This window comes from Saccostrea cucullata, unplaced genomic scaffold (assembly GCF_032062105.1).
Source record: "Saccostrea cucullata isolate Sc308-1 unplaced genomic scaffold, CSIRO_AGI_Scuc_v1 ctg18874, whole genome shotgun sequence".
NCBI classification, from domain to species: Eukaryota; Metazoa; Mollusca; class Bivalvia; order Ostreida; family Ostreidae; genus Saccostrea; species Saccostrea cuccullata.
The window spans coordinates 1-10,063 of record NW_026921960.1 but is presented as its reverse complement, the minus strand read 5'-3'; the positions used below and the strand labels follow the sequence as shown (position 1 = coordinate 10,063).

The following is a 10,063-nucleotide window of genomic DNA, read 5'->3' as shown; positions in this document are numbered from 1 at the left end:
GAATTCACAATTTCTGTTCCCCTTTACTGATAGATGCTTTGTGCCAAATTTGGTTGAAATTGGTTCAGTGGTTGCAGAAAAAGAAGCTGAAAATGTTCAAATGTTAACGCACAACGCACAACGCACGACGACGGACAAAAACGGATAGCAATAGGTCACCTGAGTTTACTCAGGTGACCTAAAAATCCATGGATGTACTTTGCCTGATGATATTCCTGTAATGTTAGGCACAATTTTAATATTAAATTTGAGCACAGAATAATCTATAGATAGATTAGATAGATATAAGACAAGTCGACAATGGATGTTCGATCCTTCTGGGATTCCAAGGGGTCCGGGCTTTTATATCCTGTTCTATAATTTGTATTATTTACAGCTATTTTTAAAGATCGATCACGGTTCTGTTCATGTTTTTCGTTTAAAATGTTAAACTATACAAACCATTCTTGTTCAATAGCCAAGTCATCCCTGTATTATTCGGTTGTTCTAGACCACACATTCCTCCCGAGAAATCACACTGAAAGGAAGCTACAAAATAAAAGTAAAGATGGCTGATTTACTGAACTGATAATAATCGCATATTTGCTCTACGTGGAACAATGAAAAAAATCTCGATTTCTTTTTTAATGACAAGACTGAATTTATCATATCTTTTTAAATTAATTTGTTTTGTTTCTTAATGGCAGCTTTGGTTGTTGAAATGTAAATTATTTTATTTTTTTTTTCCTATATCGCTTGTTATTTGTCAAAATTAATGGACCATAGACATTGATTTTGATACAGGAATGGAATTCATATTTGAAGAATAACATGACTCCTGAATTAGTGACATATCGTTGTTAAAGCACCTCTGGGTTTGAAGTATTTTATTGACTACAATACTACAAATTGATATGTTTGTTAAAAGCTGGTGTTTCTCTACAATTGAAATACAACCCCCTACTCCCGGTATCACATCATTTTTTCAGTATTTCTTCATTTTTATAAAATCTTTAGTAAAGAAACTTTTGTCAGAGTTCGCATAAGTACATCGGGCTGACAATTTCAACGCTTCACAGTTATTGCCATACATAAACAAACAGGATCGTCTATTCGATTTTTTATGCGCCCGGATTGAAAGATCCGAGGCGTATATTGTTTTTGACCTGTCTGTTTGTCTGTCTATCTGTTTGTGTGTTTGTCTGCAAACTTTAATCTTCGCCATAACTTTTGAACCATAAATGATAGAGACTTCATATTTGGAATGAATACTTCACTTAATAAGCTCCTTCAAATGACACCAAAGTCGATGACCTTGTGACATAATTGTTATCTAACGTTTTTGTGCTCACCTTTGAAGCAGAAGGGAATATCATAGGTCTGCCAGCGTACGTTATCTTAAATTTTTGTACTCACCCTTGAAGTAGAAGGGAATGTCACATGTCTGCCAGCGTACGTTATCTTACTTTATTGTACTCACAGTTTAAACAGAAAGGTATATCACAGGTCTGCCAGCGTACGTCAGGATTCAGGGTGTAGCACCAGGGTGAAGGTCCACCGTCAGGGTTCCTACAGTAGTTCTCCTGGCGCGATAGAGTCGATCCTGGGAAACTGATCCTGCTGTTAGGAACATGGGGGTAGGTGCTGTCCCAGCGCTGGCAGGCTATACCACCCCGAGTCATGTTATGTTTTCCTTGGTATTCCATACCTCTCTCTGTTTCCTTACAATCTTCTGGTTTATAGAAATTTAAATACTTTTACAATTCATTCGGATAATGAAGCGTTATTTTTTTGTTTTTTATTCTATGTCCTTTGAAACTATCCATCAACCTCGAAAGTATGAATTTAAAATACTGTGTACTTGACTACCGGTAAATCCATACACCATTGCTTCATATTGCAAGGATTTCAGACATAAAGAAAATAAATTTAAAGTTAACTCTACATTGAGTTTTAGATACAACGTATCCATCTTTGCATTTTACATCCATAGGCGTCGGAAGCAAATTGAAAGGGGGGCTAATTGAGGGGGGCTAAACAAACAAAAAATGTAGTAAACCTCAATTTTTAGTGCAATATTCTGTTTATATTTGCAAAAAGGTGGAAAGGGGATTAGACCCGGTTCCGGCGCCTATTACATCTAGTCAGACCGCGTCCATACCTGTTGAAAAGTATGCTTATTTCACGAATTGTTTTCCGATACACTGAACTGAAGGCTAGAATAAGGTTTTAGGGATAAAGACTGTGCTTACTTTCGTTACATAGCGGAATATCACAGTACTGATAGCGGACCGTGTCGTTCACTGTGTAACACCACGGTTTTTCCTCCATGTCGGGATTTCTGCAGTAATTCTCATGTTCAGAAGCGGAGAGTCCCATGAATCCATAGACAAACCTGTGATCGTGTGGTTGTAATTTGTCCCAGCGTTGGCATTCTATCCCATCTTCTGTTTTAGATACAGTTCCAAAGTAATATTGACCTTTGATGTTGTCTAAACATTCTTTGTTACCTAAAAGAAGAATTTAAAATATGAGCCAGTGTATGAAAAAAGGGGTCTCGTTGTTACTTAAAGGACGAATTTATATTATATATTTTCAAAGTTAAATTAAAATCGCTGTTAATAAGAAAAGCACCTGCATAATTGCTTTTTTTTTTTAAAAAACAACTAATATGTTATGGCACCTGACCCAACCTCTGATTTTTTAGATCTCCGTGTGTTTGTTCTGAATCCGATTTATGATGCGTCAATATACGTTTCACCTTGATTATTGTTTGATATCTCCGTATTCTATCATTTAATTACCTTTGTTTGATAAATAACATCACAAACGCAAAACACAATTTAAAATGTCTTATAAACAACCAACAAGCAAACTATTAACGAAGAAATAAAAGAAATACTTAATTTGAGAACACATGGGGATGTTGCAATATTCTTCATTTTTTTCAGATGGATCTGTAAAGCACCAAGGTTTTTCGCCTTGATTAGCAGGATTCCTACAATAATTCTCATGCGATCTCAAATTTCCCTCCAGATAGAAGGCAAATGATGGTTCCGGAGAAAGGGGGCTGTCCCATCTAAGACATTCCCGGCCCCTATCGGTATGGGAGATGGTGCCTCTGTATTCTTCTCCTTTAATCGTGTCTCTACATTCTATATAGAATTAAAGAAATAATAACTGGACGACATGAATATTTATAATATTGATCTTTTTTTATTTGAAAAAGGAGGTGGTATTATTGTTTTTAGTTTTGTCTCAAAAACGATGAGATTCTCTTTTTTATATAAATGCACAAAATTGCTGAAAAATTTGTTTTATGAATAATGTAAACAGCGTTTTATCATTATTGAAATTGGTATGATACTTCCATAAAACTACTAACATTGTTTTCTGTAAAATTTTAATTGTTTATATTATTTGTTGCACATTTAGGAACATAGCAAAGGAGCTGCAACATTCCTTTTCATTTCTGATTACCAGCTAAGCTTTCATCTTAAAGCGAGATATATTTCACAAAATGTTGAGTGAAAAGCGATAAAAATGCTAGCATGAAAAGCGTTCTAAATCAAATCTTCTTCATTTTGAAAATCATTATTTATAACTCTATTTGAATTACAACTCTCTTTTTTATTTGTGCATTTATAGTTTAGTAATCAAATCAACATTTATTAAACTTCTTTTAGCAATCACTTTCTTAAAATAATTCTAATTGTATAAACCTTCTAATAAATGATTCAAATTGTAAAAAGATTCCTTTTGTCAGCCTAAAGGATATAAAAGTAACCTAACCTAAGCTATGCTTGTGTTCAAACCATTTACAAATGTATCATTCAAAATCATCAACCATTCAATAATTGATGTTAAGCAATATTACATGAATCAATAGTAAATGGTTGGTGTACGAGGGCTGTACAATAAATAATGTCCTCGGTGCTCGGAAAGATGTAAAAGACGTTTTTCAATGATTAAGTCTTAATTATTTAACTTAATATTCTTTTTTTGATCAAAACACATGTCCGTAAATTTTTTTTATCCAATTTTTGATTGTTTTTTGAACTCATTTTTGGGTATGCCCCTAAGTTTACTGGAAAATGGCAGTTCTAATGATTTCCTGGACTCGTTTCTTCCTTTTGAAAGGTGTTTTTTCAAGTTTGGAAAATGAAACAAGTCTAAGGGCGAAAGATCTGGCGAATATTGTTAATGTGAACAAAAGTAACTTTATGTTTATGCCCAAAACTCTTTTAGTCTTCTGGGCATGCGGTTTTCGACGCTGTCTTGAATAAATTTAATGTAGTGCTTTCTTGATTCTGGTTCCTTCCCCTCATTAACCTTTCAATTTTTTGGCAAAATATTTTCTTTCTAGAATCTTTCAAAAATTGAACTGCCTCCCCGAATACGAATTTAAACATCAAGACCACAGATTTTTAAGAAAATTGTACATAAATCTGCCTTTGTGCTCTTGCAATTCTAATCTCTTCCCAGACTTTTGCTGTTTTTGTCAAGTACATCTTATTGTAAATTTTGTTTCGAGGGTTTTAAGCAATAGAATCAAGTTTCATTACTAGTATCTGTTTGAATTTCAGACATGGACAACTACTATTTCTGATATTTTAAAATAATTGTTTAGATATTTTTACACGCTGTAAAAGTACTAAGCCTTTTTAATGTCAAACGTTTCTTTAAAACAGTGTGAACTACTACCGATATGATGTCAATTAAGTTTGCAATGTGACTTAAAGTCAAGCATACATCATCAGTGATTATTTGTTGAAATTTGGCAAACAGTGCATTAGTTGTTATGATTTTTGTTAGCAAGGACGGTACCCAATTTTGATTCCTATTATATATTTTTTATCATTGAAATCCACCTGCTCATTTGTCTATAAAACAGATATTAGTTGCCATAAATTTTACATATTTCAGTGAATATTTCTTTGGGATTCTTAACAAGTTTTATAACAGCTTTGATGTAGTGTTTAATTTCACTCTAGTTTACTGATTCTTTACCATTCATTTATAATGCAGTGTCTCGAATAACCCTTGTTTTCCAGCTTCTCACAATGAAATTATGTGATGAAAAGTAGTCACATAAATTGTTATAAATTCATTAAAGATTCAATAATGCGAAAAAGTCAAGCTTAATGCCATATGATATCTATATTGTATGTCAAACAATTCAGGACATTATTTATTGAACAGCCCTCGTATTACAACAAGAACAAATGGTATTTCAATGTCCATCAAACTTGTCTCCATTACTAAAATGGTCGTTTAGCGCTGCATTACTTCTATTATGATCTTTATCTGAAATGTTCACTACATTAACTGATTGTGTATCGTTTGTCTGTTCAGTTTACTGGCAATCTCTGCTTTATCAAGAGATAAATTTAAAACAGGTACTAAAAGTACCACTCGGGAAGTGGTAGTCTAGACATGAAGTAACTTCGCACGTCCAATTTAATTGCTTTACGTATATATCTCTATCTGTTTGACAAAGTAAAAAAAATAATATACATATGTCTTCATTACAATTGAAATTCATTTCAATCATATATCACTGCCAACAAACATATATTTAGGTAATTCAGATAATAGAAATGTAATACATGTAGCACTGTAAGTTAAACGCGAATTGAATTATGTGGATGGGAAAACTCTATTACCACAAAAAGGTATATCACAGAACTCCCATCTCGTGTTGGGGTCCGTGGTGTAGCACCAAGGGCCATCTGCTTCGTTAGCCCGCGGGTTCCTGCAGAAATTCTCGTGTATACTGGAGTTACCAGGCAACACGTTGGTGTAACTATGGGTCCATGGCGACTGTCGGTCCCATCTTTGACATGTCTTTCCAGAAATAGTAGTAGATTTGTTTCCTCTGTAGTCCATTCCCTCTCTTGTTTTTTTACAGTCTAGCACTTGAAATATTCATACAAAATCACTTTAAATTCAAAGTATTTAGGATTGTACACATATGACTATTAAGATTTATGAAATAAGAGAAAATTCAATTATATTTTTATAGGGTATGGAAAATAAAGAAGGCGGAGTGCAGACACTTTCCAAACTCAATAGAAGCACTTCAGAAAGCAGTTATTTTCTTCTTACTCAAACTTGCAAATGCATTATTGCAAAGAGGTTAGTATGAATTAAACAATGTCTTCATATATTTAAAAATATTGAATAAGGGTACCAGTATGCATTACAGGAGCCATTAAGATTGCTGTAGTAATAGTTTATCAGAACAGCATTGTTCAGAAACAAAATAAAAAAAGTGCATGGGAGCTGCTTAGAACATTATATCAAATCACGTCAGTGAATGTTCAGTGATTCAATTTCCTTAAATCATTGTTTCCTCCTAATTTTCCCAATTATAATACATCTGGATCCTCTATATTACATCACAGATAAAATTTGTTATTTGTAGAATATATAATATATTTATTCTTTAAGTAAAGCACTTTTCTCAATATCTATCAATCTACAAATTCAACAAAATCCATTCATTACCACAGAATGGAATATGACAAAGCTCCCATCTTGTATCGGGGTCCAATGTATAGCACCATGGGGTAGCTTCCATCCCAGGTTTTGGGTTTCTGCAGTAATTTTCATGTTCACTGGCATTCCCCGGAAGTCGCTCAGCGTAACCATGTGAATGTGGGGTCTGACTGTCCCACCTCTGACATGATTTACCGGAAACAGTCACTGAGATGTTCCCTCTGTATTCCAGACCTTCCACGGATATTTTGCAGTCCATTGCTGAAACAATATATAAATACAAACAAATAAATACTCAGTAATTGTAAATATCTTTGCAGATCTATTTTTGTAATCATATGAAGCAGAATCTGTGCAAAATGTTATTTGTGAAATGTAGAAAACACTTGCTGTGGACTTCAAGTCGACGTTAAGATATATCGACGACGTATTGTCAATTAACAATGGTAATTTCCATTCTTATGTCGATACGATATATCTCGATGAGATTGAAATTAAAGATACCACAGAGTCTGGCATATCTATTTCATACTAGTATCTGGATATTTTACTTGAAGAAGACGTTAATAGTAACCTAACAGCCAAGCTCTATGATAAATGTGATGACTTTAATTTTTTTCTATCGTCAACTTCCCTTACTTATGCAGCAATGTACCTTCATCACCTGCATACGAAGTATATATCTCAGTTGATTTGATATGCAAGAGCATGCTCTACGGATGAATAATTTCTAAAAGGATGTAAATTATTGACAAGCAAGTTCATGATACAAGAATATTTTAGCGAACTCGTTTAAAATCATTATTTCATAAGTTCTGTGGTCAATACAATGACCTTGTCAGCAAAAACATTTTTCATTAAGTAGAATGCTTACTGACGTTTTTCATACTGATTGTTAGTCATTTGTTTCTACAGTGAATTGACGATGGATTTGTCCGTTATTTCCCGATCATGACAAGGAGGACACGGCGGGTGTGACCGGTCGGCAGAGAATGCTCATTCCTCCATGGCACCTAATCCCACCTCTGATGTTTAGGAGGATTATGTCTGCACTGCTTTTGTTGTTTTGTATTGTTTCATTTTTGATCTTGCATACTGTTTGTAATCTCAATATGTTACAATTCAATATACAAATTCAACAAAAGCCCTTTAACACTTGAGGAATTCATTACCACATAATGGAATTTGACAATGCTCCCATCTTGTTTTGGGGTCCAAAGTGTAGCACCAAGGAGAACCTGCGGATGACGGGTTTCTGCAGTAATTTTTATGTTCACTGGCATTCCCCGGAAGTCGCTTGGCGTAACTATGTTGATGTGGAGTCTGGCTGTCCCACCTCTGACATGATTTACCGGAAACAGTTACTGAGATGTTCCCTCTGTATTCCAGACCTTCCACGGATATTTTGCAGTCCCTTGCTGAAAATATACACAAGTACAAACAAATAAATAATTGCAAACAAAACCATACCAGCAAAGTGTTTAACAAATGCTCATATTCTTATAGAGATTTTTACTGATGTAATCTGAATTGAAATGTGCTTATTGTATCGTGGAAATGAACGTTCTTTTTAAAAACTAGAAAAATGACATAGCTTTAAAATGAATTCTAATGATTTTGGACCCCAAATTTTAAAACAAAAAATGTTTTTCTGGTCTCAGTGGAAAGCTATTTAATTTTTGAGATTTGATAGAACCATAATAACTATACACGTGTCTTCACACTTACATTCTACCAAGCATGTGTATTCTATCAGGTAACATTATACCGTATACAGCAATCAAAGTGCTGAAAGTACTGATACGAGTTGATGGTTGTTCAAGCTTATAAATTGAACACTGCTTTACCGATAAGGAAATGAAATTGCCATTTAAAAATTGCAGAAATTTAGACTTCCATTTGATTTCTGATGTCAATTTCATGAGATGATGCACTGTATTATTAAATCCCATAAACAAATAATGTCATGTGAAATAATAAGGAAAGCATTTCTTTTTACATTATAATTATACATTTATTGTGTATTAGTGCCCTATTTTAACAAATGAAATGAAACGCTCTTTCATACCTACAGTGTATCATGGTACAACAGTATCTGAATGTGATCCTTACTGTGGATACAGCAAAAGTAATATCTCGTTAAAACAAGAGGCCCATAGTCCACATCGCTCACCAGAGTAACTTGGGTGATGCAGTTCTTTACCAGATTCCCTCTCTTTCTTTACCTATGATCCCACTACCCCCTTCCCTTTTATGATTTTTAAAATTTATAATCTACACAACCCAAGGATGCTTCCACATAAGTTTCAGCTTTCCAGACTCAGTGGTTCTTGAGAAGAAGATTTTTAATTTTGTTCTATATATTTCTATGTAAAACTGGGATTTCCTATTGTGGCCCCGCCCTGCCCCTGGGGGTCATGATTATAACAATTCAATATCTACACTACTCCAGGATGCTTCCACAAAAGTTTTAGCTTTCCTGGCCCAGTAGTTCTTGAGAAGAAGATTTTTAAAGATTTGTTCTATATATTTCTATGTAAAATTTGGATTCCCTATTGAGGCCCCGCCCTACCCCCGGGGGTCATGATTTTAACAATTTAATATCTACACTACCCAAGGATGCTTCCACATAAGTTTCAGCTTTCCTGGCCCAGTGATTCTTGAGAAGAAGATTTTTAAAGCTTTGTTCTATATATTTCTATGTAAAACTTGGATTCTATATTGTGGCCCCGCCCTACCCACGGGGGTCATGATTTTAACAGTTAAATATCTAAACTACCCAAAGATGCTTCCACATAAGTTTCAGCTTTCCTGGCCCAGAGGTTCTTGAGAAGAAGATTTTAAAAGCTTTGTTCTATATATTTCTATGTAAAACTTGGATTCCCTATTGTGGCCCCGCCCTACCCCCTGGGGTCATGATTTTAACAATTTAATATCTACACTACCCAAGGATGCTTTCACATAAGTTTCAGCTTTCCTTGCCCAGTGGTTCTTGATAAGAAGATTTTTAGTGACCCCACCCTATTTTTGTCTTTTCTTGATTATCTCCCCCTTGTAAGGGGACTTCTCATCACCCAAGGATGCTTTGTGCCAAGTTTGGTGAAAATTGGCCCATTGGTTCTTGAGAAGAAGTCGAAAATGTGAAAAGTTTACAGACGGACGGACGACGGACAAAATGTGATCAGAAAAGCTCACTTGAGCCTTCGGCTCAGGTGAGCTGAAATACTTTTCATTATCAATTTGACAATTACTATTGTTATACTTATCATATTAGATTTTTTTTAACATTGCAGTCTTCCAGTTTGAATGTGTAAAAGCACAATATACAGGAAAGTACAAGAAAATAATTTTTTTTTTTTAGAAAGAGAAAGTCGCCGTCACAATTGTGTTCATAATTTTCTCACAAGTGTAACAAGCATTAAGAATGCAAAATGTGTGTAATCTTAATATCAGAAGTTTTACACATGACCCTGATTTACAAATAAATGCTACGTAAATCAAAGTACTAACACAGTTATATTTGGGACACAGCAGAAAACTAATAATTATATTCTTGAGCATATACACTTTACAACTGTTGCAA

At 34.4% G+C, this 10,063-nt stretch overlaps 1 protein-coding gene across 1 annotated transcript; it reads right to left on the bottom strand.

Annotated features, from left to right (window-relative positions):
* Positions 1–441: 441 nt before the first annotated feature.
* Positions 442–7,898, bottom strand: LOC134260965 (apolipoprotein(a)-like; the record flags this gene model as incomplete). Its single annotated transcript, XM_062743471.1, has 7 exons — positions 442–528; positions 1,460–1,711; positions 2,232–2,489; positions 2,856–3,134; positions 5,646–5,897; positions 6,490–6,741; positions 7,653–7,898. Coding segments are annotated over 7 exons (1,626 nt in total), but the record flags the coding sequence as incomplete, so codon positions are not given.
* Positions 7,899–10,063: the final 2,165 nt, after the last annotated feature.